Raw genomic sequence first — 18008 nt, 5'->3', positions numbered from 1 at the left:
AATCCAGGTTGGAGATTCTTACCCATGACCTACTGAGAGGTTTTATATAATGAAAATGAAGACTCAATGTATGACAGTCCCAACAAAAATCTACTGATCTAAATCAAACCATCATCTAGAAGTGTTTGCTATATTTATGTGTTAAAGTTTTAAAAATTATTTCTATTTTTCTTTAAAATCTGAAACTATATTATACCTAAGTTAAGCTCTTTGGCACCATCTGGGAAACCTGAATGCTAGTATATAATTTTTTTTAAATTGTATTTTATTGATTATGCTATTACAGTTGTCCTGATCTTTCCCTTTTGTCCCCCCTTCACCCAGCACCCTGTCCCCACTCCCTCATATAATCCCCACACCTTGTTCATGGACATGGTAATCAATTGTTTGGCTACTCCATTTCCTATACTGTACTTTACATCCCCATGGCTGTTCTGTAACCACCTATTTGTACTTCTCAATCCCCTCACCTCTTCACCCACTCTCCCCCACACCCCTCCCATCTGGCAACCATCAAAATGCTCTCTGTCCATGATTCTGTCCGCTCTTCTTGTTTTTTAGATTAAATTGCTGATAGATTTGTATTTTTTGCCATTTTACGGCTCATAGTTTTCATCTTCTTATTTTTCTTAAATAAGCCCCTGCTAATATATAATTTTAAGAACAATTTATGCTCATGAAAAATGTACTCCCTAATTTTATACTGAACTTCTTAGATAGAGACTGATTTTTAAATTTATTTGTGCTATTTCTAGAAATTGAAATATATCTTGTGGTTACAATCTTTGTGATAAAGGCAAAATTTCCTAACAAAAAATTACGAATTCTAATACATTTTTAATAACTGATATTAACAAGCCAATATATACTGAGTACCTGAAAAAACTTAGCACTAAGTTAGAAATTCTGAAAATAAAAAAAATAAATAAAGATACCCTGCCCACCGTTCTATCTTTTGGGTTATAGCTTGAAATCTCTCTTAAAAGACCTAGAGCAGCGCTGTCTTACAGAGTTTTCTGTGAGCACCGGAACTAAGTGCTCCTGAGAAACAGAATTTTTGGTCACCTTTTCTAAGTAATTTACATTTAAATTGCCACAAGTGGCTAGTGGCTATGGTATTGGATACAAAGATCCAGAGTCTTCAGAAAAACCCATGGGACTGTGGAAGCTAAACTATAATGGCCAGATAAAGAAAGAATTCAATAAAACACAGTGTAATGCTAAAAAGAATATAATGCTGTAATTCTGAACATTTTTTACTTTGTTTCCAAGTCACCTATTAGAAGTTTGGGAAGTTTAAATAGTTTAACTAATGTTAGCTGTTATTGTTAGTAATATGCAATGTAAAAATAAGGCAACATCCTCCCTTTGGACTTTCTGGGTAAAATTACAGTAACTTGTAACCAAAAGACATGGGCATTAAAAATAATTTTGTGCACATTGTATGTAGATTACACCTGTGTTTACTGAATGTCATAAAGCTATTAAATTTTAAAATGTGGATGATGGATGACAGAGCAAATGAACCCAAGAGAAACATCAATTTTTAGTATAGTGTAATAAAGAGTATCAATTTTGGTGTCAAACTGGCTGGGTTCAAATCCCAGGTCCATCACTTACTAACTGTGTAACCTCGGGCAAGTAATGAAACCTCTGTGTGTTTTAGCTCCCTCACATGTAAAATAAGGACGACAGATTGTTGTGAGAATTTAATTCGCCGATACTTAGAATACAGGCTGCCACACAGAGTTAACCGTTAAGTTATAGCAAACCACCACTGAAGCATAGGCAAGGTCCACACCAAATTTAAGCTCAAAAGTAGTAATAGCCATACAGTCCATCATGAGACTGCCATTTTGTAAGAGAAATCTGAAAATCTCAAACTTAAGTCTCCTCTCCTCTTTCTTTAAAAGATCTAGGATGCCTTTTTCACACATTGCTATTTGCAAATAACAAGCAATCACAACTGACACAATTACTTTGGGAACAGTTACTTGTTGGGAGCTGACCAACAGCCATCCCTTGACATAGTCGGGACTGATGGGATGCATCTGCACAGCAGAGGCAACTGTCTATCCTCTAGACAGGATTTCCTGTCTATCTCTCCCTTGCATGTTTGAATTTCAATGAAGTTGTACAAAATGATTTCTTGGCTATAGAACAAAAGTTCCCCCTGATGGAGTAGCCTCCGAATGTCTAAAAGTTGATGGAGTAATAGCCCCTCCTCTACCTTGGACAGGAATATATATATATTAATGGAATTAGACAGGTAAGAAGCAGGAGAAGCTGGTTAACTGTTATAAACGAAGCATGTAGAAACAATTACCAAGGAGTTAGAGTCCATAGTACATAAAGAAATATTTTAGACAGAAAGATAGTTAAGTTAGACACCACAAAGGCCTTGTAATACATTTCCTATAACCACTGCTCAGTCTAGTGTATCCTTCTGAACCATGCCAAATTCTAAGAACTTCAATAAACATCCATTCATCAATAAGACATTTAAAACTCTGTACATACAGCTATTTCTAATTGTCTGATTAATGGCTCTCCTGGTCAAAATAACCTTTGTTTAGCATAACTGAATCTATAAAATTTTCTTTACTTTCCTAGTTACCTCTGTACTGATTTTTTCTGCTTAACTGATCATGCCATATACCTGTTCTTTTAATGTTATGCAAGAACCTGTAAAAATAAAGCTTAAATCAAACTCTGTGAGTTCGGTAAGACCCACAGAGGCTGGCTATTCTCTGGCATCCAATCAGGTGTCTGACTCTTCATTTGTCGCCTGCGACATCCATCCTTCAAGGACCCTGAGACCTGCCGAGGCTGGATGGACCCCGGCAGTTACTTAAAAACTGGATCCCAGAAGTAAAAACAGGAAAGTTCTCCTTTTAGATAGCTAATAAATCTCAAATGAACAAACAAGAAACCCAAAGTGAGAAAATTACACATGAAAATGAATGTACCTGAAATTTTTACGAAAGTTTTTTGAACTTCAGTTTTACCTGGACACAGTGCAGTCAAAATCTTGACCTTCATATAATGAATCAAGGAAACAATTGGCACTTCCCAAGGTGGACAAAGAATGTTTTGCAATGTCAGCACTGTTCATTAATTTCACCATGGCTCGGGCATTTCCTTTGATATCATGTTTGAAGGATCTAAATTAAAAATATAGTCTCTGAAGTTTAAAAATTACTAGGTCATTTAGAATTAGTTATAATTAAAATTTGGATAGTCCCTACTAGTATAATAAGCAATTCATAAACCAATATTAACACCAGATTTTAGAATCTGGCTTCTAACCCTCCAAAATTTCTGAAGAAAATTCTCTACAATTGTAAGAAGAGTCTCTCCAAGAAAAATCAATAACCAATATACTTAATACTGAGAATTCTGCATTCTGTACCCTCAAGTACAGAGTGTACTTTGAAGAAAGCAGAGTAGCTATCATTTTTCTTGCAGATAAAACAAATGGAGATTGAAGGAAATTAATGTGACTGGGCAAAGTCTCATATTTCACCCTTCACAACTGCAGGACAACCACTGTTTAATGGTATAAAATTATCTGTCCAGCATTAAAAAAATAAAAGTGCTTCTTCAAAGATATTTGACACACACATAATGTGTAAAATTACAGTTCCTTTACCTCCACAATGAATAACACTGCTTTATAAGCAGTAGTCAATGGTCTTGTTTCTAAACATGTTTCATAAATTGGAATCACGAGTAAAATTAACAACACTCCACCTTGAATTGGGACACCTTTACAACAAAAAGCGGTATAGTTTCATTTAACAAATGAGAATTACCACTTTTTCAAGACTTTTTTACCCAGTTTAGCCAAACTGATGTAAGCACTGTTTCAGCTATATTTTTTAGAGCCATAATGTCCAAAATATAATCTTCATGTTATATTTGACTCTTGATATGCCACACAAAATTAAAATTTTAAATGGAATAATTACATGCAGTTACAAAACTAAAATATTCCTTGTGGCAATAGATTAGTAATTAAATAAATACTCCATTCATTCCCTGGAATGTGATGGAATGTGACTATAAACACGGTAATCTTCAGATCTAAACTTTTATTTATTTATTTATAAAATATATTTTATTGATCATGCCATTACAGTTGTCCCATTCCCTTCATTCCCCTCCACCCTGCACACCCTCTCCCCCACCATTCTCCCCTTTAGTTCATGTCCATGTGTCACAAGTTCTTTAGCTTCTACATTTCCCATACATTCTTGCCCTCCCCATCTATTTTCTACCTCCCGTCTATGCTACTTATTCTCTGTACCTTCTCCCCCCTTTTCCTCTTCTTACTCCCCTGTTGCTAACCCTCTATATGATCTCCACTTTTATGGTTCTGCTCCTGATCTAGCTGTCCTCTTAGTTTGCTTTTGTTTTAGGTGTGGTTGTTAATAACTGTGAGTTTGCTGTCCTTTCACTGTTCATCTTTTTTATCTTCTTTTTCTTAGGTAAGTCCCTTTAACATTTCATATAATAAGGGCTTGGTGATGATGAACTCCTTGCACTTGACCTTATCTGAGAAGCACTTTATCTGCCCTTCCATTCTAAATGAAAACTTTGCTGAATAGATCAATCTTGGATGTAGGTCTTTGGATTTCATGACTTGGAATACTTCTTTCCAGCCCCTTCTTGCCTGTACTCCTTTGTAGGTGACTGTCCCCTTAGCTGTTGCTGCTTCTACGATTCTCTCCTTCATTTTAATCTTGGCTAATATAATTATGATGTGCTTTGGTGTGTTCCTCCTTGGGTCCATCTTCTGTGGGACTCTGAGCTTCCCGGACTTCTTGGAGGTCTATTTCCTTTGCCATATTGGGGAAGTTCTCCTTTATTATTTGTTCAAATAAGTTTTCCACTGGTGGCTGTTCCTCTTCCCCTTTTGGTACCCCTACAGTTTGGATGTTGGAATGTTTAAAGATGTCCTGGAGGTTCCTAAGCTTCTAGTCATTTTTTTGAATTCTTGTTTCTTCCTTCTTTTCTGTTTAATTGTTTCTTTCTTCCTTGTGGTCCACTCTATTGATTTGAGTCTCAGTTTCCTTTCCATCACTATTGGTTCCCTGTGCATTTTGCTTCATTTCACTTAGTGTAGCCTTCATATTTTCATCCTATTTGTGACTAAAATCAACCAGGCTGTGAGCATCCTGACAACCAGCATTTTGAACTGTGCATCCCATAGGTTGGCTATCTCTTTGTCACTTAGAAGTTTTGGCTCTGGGGCTTTGAGTTGTTTTTCTCCTTGAGCCATAATATTTTGGTCTGCTCAGGCCTGTTACGTATGAGGGGCGAAAGCTTAGGTGTTCACCAGGGCGGGTCAAACCAGTTGCTGGGCTGTGACTGGGGGTGAGGTCAGAGAGGGAACAATGGTGTTTGTTCTGCTCTCTCCCAGATTTGTCCCCTCTGCCGCTTCCCACAAGCAAATTGGGCCCTTCTGATGCTGGTTCCTGGGTGGGTGGGCTTGTATACGTTCTAGGACCCTGCGGGTCTCTCCAATGAACTCTCCTGTGAGGCTGGAAGCCTCCCCCAGCACCTCAACCCCTGAAAATTTTTTCAATCAGTGCTTTTAGGCTTTATTTCCCATTGCTGGGGCCGTGGGTTGCGTGTTCTCTCACTGCCCATTTTTCACCTGGTTTATCAGTCTGGATGAATGGTTCGTTGTTGTCGGACTTCTGTACAGTTCAATTTTCTGTTTTGGTTGTGTTTTTGTGTCTAAATCTTTGTTGTCCTTACATTTTGTTGTATGAGGAGGTACAGTATTTCTACCTATACCTCCATCTTGGCCGGAAGTCCAGATCTAAACATTTAAAAACTGTTCAGAAGGCAGTAAGGCCTCAGTGCCTGTACTTTTCCCTTCAGCAAGACATAAGAGCAGCACATGAAGAATTAAGAAATTGAACCTGAGATCCAACTTCATGCAGTTCGGTGTCTGGTAATCCCTTAAACTAAGTAAAAAATCCAAGCCCACTGCACTGGGCAGCTTGGCCATTACTTTCCCATGTCTGCCCGGATAGACATTATTAACTCTAGACACAAAAATATCCAGTACATTGGAAAAAACACATCCTCCTTCTTAGCAGAACTCCAAATAAATTAGGGAAAAAACTAGAGGGAATCATCAATCAAAATATATAATCAAATCCATTAATATTTACCTCTGAAACTCAGAAGCTAGATGCTGTGCTAAGGTTTCTGTAAAATGTGTACCTCCAATGTTATAATCAGTGTTTGTTGAAAGAACACGGTATATTCCACTGTTAACTTCCATGACACTGACAGATAACGATGTTCCTCCTAGTTTGAACACCAAAATATTGCTTAAAAAAAGAGACAACATGAGTGAGTTATGAGAGAATCAACATTTTAAAGCTAGGGTGGACTTTTTACACTAAGGAGTCACTTATTTCAATCCCTTTAAATCAGAAGTGAGGAAACCAAAAATCTCACACAAGTAACTGAGTTGTACATGGTCATCACTTATTGATAAATCAAGCCTAGAAACCAGATCTCTTGATTTTAAGTTAATTATTTTGTGTTTAGTTGCGCTGGTAAAATTGCATTCTTCTGAGTAACTGGAGTTCAAAACGCCAACTTTTTTTTCCCCCCCTTCAATAAAGGTTTTATTTATCTATTTATTTTTAGGGAAAGGGGGAAAAGAGGGAGAGAGGGAGGGAAACACCAATGTGTGGTTGCCTCTCGAGCGCCCCGTTCTGGGGACCTGGCCTGCAACCCAGGCGTGTGTCCTGACTGGGAATTGTACCGGTGTCCCTTTGGTTTGCCAGGTGGCACTCAATCCACTGAGCCACACCAGGCAGGGACCAAACACCAACTTTTCAAATAAAGAAAAGATTTGTGATTATAGTGAATTGTAAAAAAATTACAATGAATTGTGATTGTAAGAGAATTAAATACAGAAATTTTGTGTTAATATTATCCAAGTTCCTACTGTAATAACATATTCTATAAAAATGAAACATAAGCAAAACTAGGAGCTAACTTCCTATGTATCAAAATTCATAATTTGATATTTTACATCTACCTAGTTTACCTAAAAATAATTTTCCTATGATTTATACATATTTATTTCTTTACTCAAGGTGTGAAATATGAATCAGGTGAAACATTTAGGGGACATTAACACATCCGAATTAATTTCTCTAAAGTCAGAGAAATTGGTACATCAGATCTGTGAATTTGCTCTGCCGTGTGTGGAGGTTCAGTTGGTTGGGTGTCTCCCCCAAAGTGAAAGTCTGCCAGTTCCATTCCCAGCCAGGGTACATGCCTGGATTGTGGTTCAATCCCAACTGCCTCTTATACAAACTGGGGTTTGTATAAGAGGCAAACAAATCATATTTCTCCCTCACATTGATGTTTCTCTCCCTCTCTTTCTCCCTCCCTTCCCCTCTCTCTAAAAATAAATAAATAAGATCTTAAACAAAAAAGACAATTTTGACAACTAAATTAGGAGTATGCGTTACTGTTTCATAATCAAAAGAATTCTTAAATCACCATGCTGGATTTCTTGCCATCTCCTGTCAAGATGAATGTATATAAAACTACTCACTGGTTATAAACACGTTCAATAACTGAAATTGGTAGTAAAGTTAAATGTCCTAGCTAGAGTTGGAACATGGCTGGGATTACAAATTTCAAATCTGTCTCCATTAAAGGGACAAAATGTGGTGACAAGAGGAGGGCAGGAAAGCTCAACCTTTCGTCCTACTATGCCCTTTCTCTGCTTTCCTAGGACATCGTGCTCATGTATTAGAAAAACTGGTGGAGAGTTCTGATGTTTTTTTCATTCACAAAGGCTTGTAACCACTGCATTTTATAATCACCTCTACTAATATAGTTGTTATAATATTTTCTGCACTGAAAACTTAAAGGTGCAAATACAGTTTTTACCTTTTTCCAGTAGGAGAGTCTTGTCCAACTCCATAAGCCAGGACAGCTGCAGATGGTTCATGGATTAACCTCAAAACATTAAAGCCAGCAGCTCTGGCTGCTTCCCTGTGGACAATTTGCTTTCAATGAATTTAATATCATATGTTCAAGTTTACGTTTTAGAAAAGATCTGCTAAAGATTTTATGCAATAGCAAACAAGATTTAGTAATTAGAACATGAACAGTAATGATTTTTACAAGCAAGATACAGAACATAAGAAACAGATGTAACTCTGTAAGAGTAGATCATGTTCCATTTAAAACAATAATGTTCAGAGTCTAATTTCTTAACAAAGAAAAAAAACATGTGCTTATATTGAGCAAGGAAAAAAAAGCTTTCAAAAATGCCCATGCTTACAAACTTTAGATCTAAGGTGAAGAAATAGTTACAAATATATTCTAAAATTGCATATTTTATATAATTTCAGCATAAACCCTAATTACCTAAAAGGCAAAGTGATTCATAAATATCAACTTAACCTGGTAATTAAAAACATTTCCAATCAAAACAGCTAAAAGGGTACATCTAATTTTATGTTGTCTTGCCATTTCATAAAAGATAGAAAATAGTGATCATTAACATACTTTTACCATACTATTTACCGATATACACATATTTACAAATATAATTTTATTGCCCAAGGTATTTGTAAATGCAATTTATTTTTTACTATATGGTAGTATTATGAAATTTGTATTTCCTTTAACGAAGCAAGTAAGATAAATCCCATATTATACTTACCCAAGAGCATTTTTTTGTGTTTCTCCAAAATCAAATGGAACAGTAATGACCACATCATTTGCATCTGAGCCCAAGACAGAATGTGCTGTTTCTGTATATTAAAAAAAAAAACGACATAAAAATAAGTTCTGATGGACACAAAAATATGTCAAGTGATACCTGCGTTTATCAATTTGTAGCAAAGATCTTCTAACTACAAAGATTTGCCAGTCCACTTGTTTGTCCTGTTTATTTTTTACTCTTGTTCTCTTAAATCATGCACTACTTTTTGTGATTTTGGTATAGTTTGTGGACATAGAACTATGTACTATGTCCTAGTTCTAGGTGCCTAGCTTTTAAGCTTCAAAGTTTCAACTGTCTCCCAAATTAGACTCGTTTCACTGAGAATGAGTTTCTAATGTGTCAGTGTAAAGACAAACAGCACAACATCAGTTCAACATATTAAAGGGCTGCCTTACATCCCACGCCTTCGTGACATAATCCCAGCGCTGATGTGACCCTGATCAATAACCTGCTCCAAAATTTCCTAAATTGTTCCTAAGAACGTAACTTAGCTTCAGACAAGGGTCTGAAGTGCTGATGAAACCAGATCTATGTAACCTGCCTAAATATTGTTGAGAGCGTACTGTCCATCTTAAAGAGGAAGATATGATATTCACTCTTCATTGCTTTTATTTAGCCGCTTCATCTTAAGAAGTTCTGAAAATGTTAATCTGGCCCAAACCATTTATATTACTTCTACGGAAACCAAAGTCAGGGAACTTAAGTCATTTAACTATGGTCACGTAGCCAAGTAGTGGCCCAGTCAGATACAGAGATTAGGTGTCCTTACTGCTAATCTGTTCAATCATCATACTGCTTCTCCCCAGGTCAAAAAATACATCTAACTTTTTAAGGTCAATTTTTAAAAGATTTTCTCTTTGGCTCAATACCTTTCATTTTACTAAATATCAGTCTGGCAACATCTTCTGGATTAACAAATTTGGTTTCCTCTCCAGTCTCTATTTTATATCGTAATTTCCCATTTTTTTCAATGACCTAAAAGAAAATTATAAGTGTGTTAAATGAGGAATAATTTTAATAAAAATACAAAGTTATAAACCCATATTATAGGTAAGCGCCTTAGCAATTACTTTGTGTAACAGGGAATAATAGAAGCATACTCACTAAACATCTACTTTCTGTGATGTATTTCTGAGCCTGTGGATCATCAGAGCTGTCCATAAAGATAAAGATAGTTAAGCATTAAAATCAGTACCATCCATATATAAGGTTTAAAGAACACTGTTTTTTCCTATAGGACTGAATATAAAAAACAAACAAAATTAAGTTGCTTAATATTAAAAAAATTTCCAAGTATTACAGACTGATTAAATGAATGGATATTTACAATGGTTATAGTAATTCTATTAAAGTGTTCATCTTTGCATTTAGCTAGCATTTACTTGTTCTGCTCTTGCTGACATTAAGATGCTATACATTTGGTGGTGAATTTTTGTATCAATGATTTTGTTGTATACTTTCACATCTATAATCTGAAAATACAACCACTGGGATATGAAGGGCAAACCAGCTTGCCTAACACCATCTTGGTTGTTTGGCCTATGAATTAACATCCAAAATCAGGAGTGAGCAAAAGTACAAATGTTATGTATGAAAAGGCGCAGAGTATTACAGGTAGATAGACCTATAATGTACTATATAAAGTGGGTACTAAGTAATGTCCATGGCAATGAAGAACTACTGGGTGTTACGTTGTTCAAAATAGTAATATCAGTTTATGTAGACTTTAAATTTTTTCACATATATTATCACTTGATCTTCACAATAAGTGGCGTTAATTTGGCAGGTATTTAGAGGTAACAGGTTCACAGAGGATTAATGACTTATTAGCTAATAAGGGGCAGAGTCCTATTTGATCCCAAATCTTCTCTATCAGGGTATAGTTGTAGACACTTTACCCAACTGCCTGGCAGTAAGAAGGTACATGATTAAAGTACTTCTGCCCCTTGAGCAGAAATAGGAGTGTTTGATCCTTGGTTTAAGTTCATCTAGAAATTAAGTAGTAAATCCTTCCGTTAAACTATTCTTCCAGGGGGCTGTGGCTATTCTGTTCAGAAGCCAGTGTTAAATGTTTAATAAGTGAAAATTAATAGTGGCTAATTGCTGAAGAGTCACTGAACATCTGATGACCCTAATCTGTATAAATAAAATTCAAGGGGCTGAAAATTGACTAATTTGGCTTAGAACTCTGAATATTTGTATATTCTTCATACTTCCTCCTCTATCATCTAAAAATTGTTAGAGAAGGAACAGGTTTTAAGAGTAAGAAAGATGAAATATGCCCATAGTGATTTTTTTGTACCAATATTATAATCCATGCACATTTACCATTTTTTTTTTTTAGTATAGAATATAAGTCAATCAGGATGATTTATCCTATTATGTGTAGGCTATCTACTACTCAGACAAGATACTTGCTGGGAAAGAAGTTTATGGAATACACGGAACTCTTAGAAATGGAAAATTATTTCTCAACTGCTACACTTATGTGAGGACAGAAAGCACACATAGCTCTCAGGGCCATGTAGAGGCAAGACCCTGGAGATTAGCCAGCAGAAAAACAGAAAGAGAATGCAGGTGACGGCAAATGATCACAGATAGTGCCAGAAAGTAGTGAAGTGACGGACAACTACATACAAGTAAAAACTTTATTTGTCCACACCAGGATTATGTAACAGAAAAGCAAAGGGTGGTGGGAGATTGGTACACACAGCACCTCATTTACATCACGATCTTTGGGAGGCAGTGTTAATCCTACCATTGTATTACAACCTTTACCAGCAATTCCACTTTCTCTTCCTCGTCTTTGCAGTCAGCAGGTCCTCGGACCTGGCACACACCGGCACTGACGAGCTACAGAGTTTCCTTTCCCACTACTGTCACAGTATGGTGCCTTCTACGTGCGCGAGAGCATTTTTACATTCATCTATTTCTTGACGCTCACAACATTCCAGTGAGGTAGGTAGGATAGTTATTAATTTCCCACTTTATCAGTGAGAATCCTGAGTTACAGAATGGTGAAATGACCCACCTAAGGATGGATAGGTAGTAATGGTTGGGCCCAGAGCTTAGGCAGGATTTCTGGGCTTGTTTTTCAATACAATGTTCCCTTATTACAACTTTCTTCCTCTTAACAATATTTTGCCCTTTTCTCTGTTTACTTCTTTAAGACCGTTCCCTTTAGTTTTATTCCCACGTTAAGGCCACTTCACCCATTACTTTTTACAGTACTACCTCCAAAGTTTAACTCCACTTCTGTACTTCAGCACTTCTATTATGCGAAATAAATCCTTATGTATTTTGCTACCATTAATAAATTTATATAGTACAGGCCAAATTGTTCACCAAGTACTTCCCTGTTTTTCCAAAAAGTTTACCTACCTACATTCATGTAACCTAGTTATAACTGACACTTAACCCTCCATATAATGGACTATTCAAATGATTTGCCAATTTAACTGTGACAGGGTTAGAACCTATGAGTTCTAACTAGATTCCAGTGTATGCTACCACATCTGCAGCCTCCTATGTCCACCACCCACTCATCAGAGCAGCTCACTTGCTTGCCATCATGGCTTAGGTATGTTCCCACTGTTTCCTGGACTGTTTCTTCAGCTATTGGTATTTCCAGCATTAAGTATCCCAGCCTGCAAAATATAAAGCCTCTCCCAACATGCTTAGACATTTGTTTCCAGCCTCTAGAATGAAGAAAAACTTTTTAAGTAGGAAATATGGCTTAACACTTTTCTACATCCCAAAGGGTATGTTTTTGGCATAAACAGAATGTATTTGTTGAGAGCTTGGGCCTAAAAGGAGTTATCTGTTGCAGGTGGTCTTTATTTACATCACCCTCAACTGTTCCTAAGGTTGTTCTCTTCCACTGTATGCCACTAACTAGGTGATGTTTCATCTATACCATGTGAGAAAAAGTGACTTTGGAAAGTTTGCTAGAAGGGAAGTTTTCTAGGGATTCCCTTCTGTAACACGAGAAACAAGACTAACAGAAAAGAATGAAATTAGCTATAAGAACTTAGGAAACTGATATAATCCAAATTCTTTCCATGATATTCGAATAGCAACCCAAACTTAAAGATATATAATTGTGCATGTAAGGGACCCAAATAATATGGAATGCAAAGAACTTACTTATATTTAGTATTTTATAAAACCGCCAATATCTCATTATATCAGATTACAGATATGAACCATAACACATGATTGGGGCTCCCTGTCAGTTCTGAATTGTATTCTTATAGAGATGAAGAACTATGAAAATGGAGGGAAAGATGGCATGACTGTTGAGCGCTTATTAGTAGGTATGTCGCAGACATAGCAGTGAAAATAACAGAAAGATACAAATACATGTTGTGTCTATAGCAGTTTTGAACTATAGAGGGTTTTAAAAAAATGAAGACTTTAAACTCCAGAAAACAGTCAGGTTAAACATATATTCAAGCAATGAGGTCATGGTATACAACCATGATTCTATATCTTTTCAACTAATGTGACTCACCCTCACCTTATGTTGGCCAAGGTCATATACATTAATAACTTATATGTGTATAGTACCTTTAAACTTTTAAACCCTTTCATATCTATTAGCCATTTGATCCTCACAACAACCCTGTGAGGTAGGCATGTCAGGAACTGTTAGCTAGCTCCCATTTTACCGATGAAGAAACTGGTTTAGAAAGGTAAACTAAATTCCCTCACATCAGTGTCAAAGCCAGGGCTAACTAGCTTTTTGGACTTGGCTCCATCCGTTTCCCATTAGGCCACCTCTCACATATCCGAAGTCTTCCAATTAGTGGAGAAGTTTGGGAAAAGCAACTAGCACGTATATTCCTACTCTTCTGTATATTTATGGCTCATCCACTCTTTTCTGAGGACATGGAAAAGGAGCCAGGGTACCAAAAGGCAAGTGTTTAGGATATACGCCCTTTTATAATCAGTTCCTAACTTTTGGTATTTGAAATTAACCTCTGAAGCAATTTTTCAAGCCCTAGCTGAAAAGCACCGGTTGCCTCTTCCACTGCTGTCGCCAAGCGTCTGACTGCGATCACGGCATCCCTGCGGAGCTCGTTGGCCGCATCTTGCTGGGCACTGGCCTCCTCACCAATAGCAATCAGCCTGTCCAATTTTTCTTCCTCACGCTTTGAGAGTTCTCGTGCCAATCTCCTGTTTTCTGCCAATTCAGCTGCAATAGTCCTGGCCACTGACCGCCTTCGTCGCCTTGCCCACCTTGGAGGGGGCTCACTGGTCAAAGGCCTATCCCCACCAGAAACAAAAGGAACTCCGGAGGAGGAGATTGGAGGCTGCTGTGTGGAGGCCACCCCAGGAGTGTTTCGGCTGGTGCTGGTGCAGGGACTGGGCTCACCGGACACACCCAGTCTGGTCATGGGGCTGCTCTGACAGGGAGCAACTGCACCTCTGAAAAGGTGGTGGGAACTGCTGTAGCTGGGGGTCCCTTGAGAGCACCCTGAAAAACAAAGCAACAATGTTGCAGAGAGGACATTCCTGCTAATGGAATGCATGGAGCCAGCAGCAGAGCTGAGAGACAATTACAAAACTGTGGTCATTCCTGAAAGGCCTCCTTCCACAACAGACTGGGAAGAATTCATCTCCTTGGTCTGGACATTTTATTTTATTGTAGTCTTTCCTCCAAAACCTCCCCCTTACCTCCCTGAGCCCCTTTCCACTTCGCTATCCAACCCACTCTATATCCACAAATGACTAATTAGCCATTATAAATAATTCCAAAATAGTTTGGTTCTAAAGAGTACTTCTACATTTAAAGAGTTCTAATATTTTATATACCTAGAGTCATAGCTTTTAAATATCTGGAGCTCCTTATCTTACTATTAGGTTTTTAAAAGAGGGAAGTGGTAAAAAAATAGGGACGATGCTGAAAGGAACACCACCCAAACATATACTGTTTAGAACCAAGTGACTCTGGGACCCCAATCCTTCACATATTTGGGAATTACCTGCGCCTGAGGATTCATCCCAGGAGTCCTCAAGGTCACTGGTTTCTTGCGTCTGGTCACTGATTCTCGGTTGACAATCCTCATCTGATTCCTTAACTGCTTTCGAGATAGGCTGATGATCTGCTGCCTGAGTGCTTTTTGCTCTCAGAATGCTGGTTCCCTCTTCCCCTGGGGTGTCAGAGACCCCTAAGTTCTGATCATACTGTTTGGCCCAAGAAGCATCCTCCATTAAGTTGTCTGGGTTAGTCACTACCTGATTTCGGAGAAGCTGATCCAATGTATCATAAAATGGACAGTGTGGTGGGTCACCCATACTTGTGGCGTGGGCAACGTATGCCTTTAAATATAATGCCTTCAGAACTTTAAACTTGGAGCGGCACTGACGTTCCGTGCGGCGGAAGCCTTCCTGTTGCATTCGCTTAGACACAGCCTGATAGACATCTGCATTGTGATGCACAGTCTGGAGGCGTTGAATGTACTCTGCCTCGCCAAGTATGGAGAGAAGAGTTCGTGTTTCCTGTCTGGACCATCGGATGCCCGCACTGCTATTGGAACTGGCCATAGTGGACTGGGAAGGCTAGCTGAAGAAAGCTCCTGGGCAGCAAGGCGCCAAATCTGAAGGGGTGGGGAAGCTCTGGGTGCTTTCAGTCTATTTCCAGGAGACAGCAGATTCTTCCCTCTTAGGGCTAATTGCTGAGAAGCCAGGTCCAAGGACCAAATTTCTGGCTGGAAGGCCACAGGGGAACGAGAGTTATAGTAAGGATAATTGTGGCAGCAAGTTAAGCAATGCTACCTGTAAGTAGGTCGCAAACAAACAGGATGCCAAGATTGAGAAAGCCTAACTCTGGGAGTTCATCCAGGATGGACACTGGACCAGGGACTAAAAAGGGCTTTACTGGCTTGATAAACAAGGGGACTGGCTCTTCCACGAAGGACAGAATGCTTCCAAGGCTGAAACCTGGTACAACTGAGTGTCTGTAAAAATCACCATTGTCTTGTAAGCAGACAGACGGAGATGGGAAACACCTGGAGCATGAGGCCGCTTACTCTCAAGAAGTGCTAGCAGAACCACGGTGTAGCAGTTTGTTTGAAGGGTGCTCGTCTTTCACTAATCTTGGCCTAAGCAGCATGCTGTGGCTATATATTACCCATCTGACTGTCACCATTGCACTGCTTCATTAAAAGATATCTTTTAGAGCCAGAAAAGTTATTCCTATTAATATAAAACTTTTTGTATAATATAGAAGACAACAACATCATTACTCCAACTGTCTACCCCAAAACAGCAGCATAAAACAAAGAGGGCTACCAGGGGATATAAATCTATGGACAGATTCTAGATCTTGATTGGATCAATGTATTTGCTTGTGATATTACCCTATATTTTGCAAGATGTTATCACTGGAGAAAGTGGTAAATCCAGTAATACATAGGATCTCTTTGTATTATTTCTTATAACAGTATGTACAATTACTCAAAAAGTTCAATGAAAAACTCATATTGTCAGCTGCTTAAAGTGAATCTAGCTTCAATTATCTATAACTAACTGCTTTTTTTTATTTACAATTTGAGTATCTTTGACACCAACTAATTTGTCTTCATCATTACAAAAATTTGAATTTGCTCTTAAATACTACAGTTTTTGGCTTGGTGCACAGATACCCTAAGGGAAAAAAAGTGTCAAGTTCAGTTTAACTACATACAGGTAAGGAATAATAAAAATATCTTATGTATAAAAATATTAAATTTAATCTGTAATCCCCAAATTCTAACATCAACATAAGGAGACTTCTATTTACATTCTCAACCGAACAACATACAAAGGAAACAATCTGGGCTAAGGGTTAGAAGCCTGAACTGCAGTCCTATCTAGTTCACCCCTCTAACTAATTTAGGGTACCTTGATTTTCTCATCTGTAAATGGGGAAGGATTAAAACCTACCTTACCAATCTTATAGGGATTTGAGAGGATTAAATAAAATAATAGATGTGAAAGCACTCTGAAAACTTAAAAAATACTATATCAAGTATTACTAGTCCAGTGAAACTGAAACCCCCTAATTATAGTGGGAATCTATAATTTGAGAAGACATGAGTCTGGGGAAGCAGGCCTCTTTAATCTTTTAATTAAAGTTATAGCAGATTATTAACCTGATTCTTACTTAAAACATTAATTAAGCTATTTCTCTAATGATTAAATTTGTAAGCCACTGAAAAGCTAGTTCCCTGAAAGTGTCACAAAAGAACCCAAGGAAGAAAATCCAGTGTCTACACAAATTATGACCAAATATAGTAGACTTAGCACTCAACCACAAGGCAATGAAGTCATCAAATTCCCACAAAATCTTTCAAGTTCCCTCAGTTAAAAAATATAAAGCTGTAAAGAGTCCAAATTACCACCTCTGAATGACACAAGCTGTCAGAACTAAAGGAATGTTGGCATTTGTCAATACAAACAGAACTGTCAGCAAGTCTGAGTGAATCCCATCCTTGAGAAGACTCAGTACTAATCATCGAAAGAAACAGCCTACTGGGGTACTCTCTGAAATGATTCAGTTGTCAACAACAACAACAACAAAGTGCTTCTAGCTTCATTTCACATTATGTTTAGAATGTATAAACACATTTTTATTACCATATGTAAAAATAATATTTTACTCCATACCTTCTGCCAAGAATCTGCTTTACTTTCATTACTGTATTTGAAATATTTCTTATTCTACTTTGCTTTGCTGCCAATCCAACAACCTGAAAAAGAGTAATATATTACAATGCATGTAATTTTTACTTATCTCAAGGCACAAGAATGAGGGGGAACAGTACCTCTTCATTTTCTGAGTAAGCAACAACAGCTGGAGTAACTCTGTCTCCTGCATCATTTGCAACAACATCAGCCCGGCCATCCTGGAGAAAAACACACAACTACATTAGTTCTTCGGAATAAAATATATAGCCTCATTAGGCATATTCAGACGTATTCTGCCAGTGTTACTGTGCCATATATGTGGAAAGAAAAACTGCTGTATCAAAGTTTTAAACTTGTAGATTTAATTGCTACTATTAATTTCCTAGACTTATAAGGCCAACATTCCATGAAAAACTGCCGCATCTTTTTTTGTCTTCTCTGCAAAGTCAAGAATTGGAACAAACACAGTAACAACCTATCTTTATCCAAAAACAAATCTTATTACACCACCCTTTCTACTTCTCTTCCTTTCTCTGCAAATACATCTTTATTC

At 37.6% G+C, this 18008-nt stretch overlaps 2 protein-coding genes across 4 annotated transcripts in view; both read right to left on the bottom strand.

Moving 5' to 3' along the window:
• Positions 1–18008, bottom strand: part of HSPA14 (heat shock protein family A (Hsp70) member 14) — a 34474-nt gene that overhangs the window by 15479 nt on the left and 987 nt on the right. For both annotated transcript variants that reach the window (XR_008391723.1, XM_037141267.2), the window contains exons 2-9: positions 17593–17673; positions 17435–17517; positions 9887–9935; positions 9652–9757; positions 8720–8810; positions 7939–8043; positions 6189–6350; positions 3009–3164 (exon numbers count right to left, since the gene is read on the bottom strand). Coding sequence is in view for 1 of the 2 variants with exons in the window: in XM_037141267.2 (XP_036997162.1) it covers positions 3009–3164; positions 6189–6350; positions 7939–8043; positions 8720–8810; positions 9652–9757; positions 9887–9935; positions 17435–17517; positions 17593–17673 (833 nt within the window). In the remaining variant the exon portion in view is untranslated. The remainder of the gene's footprint in view (positions 1–3008; positions 3165–6188; positions 6351–7938; positions 8044–8719; positions 8811–9651; positions 9758–9886; positions 9936–17434; positions 17518–17592; positions 17674–18008) is intronic.
• On the bottom strand, positions 11417–17516 carry MSANTD7 (Myb/SANT DNA binding domain containing 7). 2 transcript variants are annotated; one of them, XM_053665808.1, is made up of 3 exons: positions 17435–17516; positions 14770–16432; positions 11417–14261 (listed from the first exon to the last, which is right to left on the bottom strand). In XM_053665808.1, exons 2-3 carry the CDS (start codon positions 15329–15331, stop codon positions 13738–13740), a joined length of 1086 nt encoding a protein of 361 aa, XP_053521783.1. In that variant the 5' UTR covers positions 15332–16432; positions 17435–17516; the 3' UTR covers positions 11417–13737. The 2 variants fall into 2 exon arrangements, with proteins under 2 accessions (XP_053521783.1, XP_036997164.2); XM_037141269.2 differs by having other exon boundaries at positions 14770–15495.

Source organism: Artibeus jamaicensis, unplaced genomic scaffold, assembly GCF_021234435.1.
Source record: "Artibeus jamaicensis isolate MK-2021 breed Jamaican fruit bat unplaced genomic scaffold, CSHL_Jam_final contig_426, whole genome shotgun sequence".
NCBI lineage: Eukaryota > Metazoa > Chordata > Mammalia > Chiroptera > Phyllostomidae > Artibeus > Artibeus jamaicensis.
The sequence above is the reverse complement of the archived record's forward strand: the minus strand, read 5'-3'. Positions and strand labels throughout refer to the sequence as shown.

What these genes read in the sequence shown, in the direction of transcription:
- MSANTD7 (XM_053665808.1), bottom strand. Translation starts at nt 15,331, where the DNA reads ATGGCCAGTTCCAATAGCAGTGCGGGCATCCGATGGTCCAGACAGGAA. An exon ending in GGATGAATCCTCAGGCGCAG is followed by an intron (nt 14,262 to 14,769) that starts GTAATTCCCAAA and finishes TTTGTTTTTCAG; the next exon opens with GGTGCTCTCAAGGGACCCCC.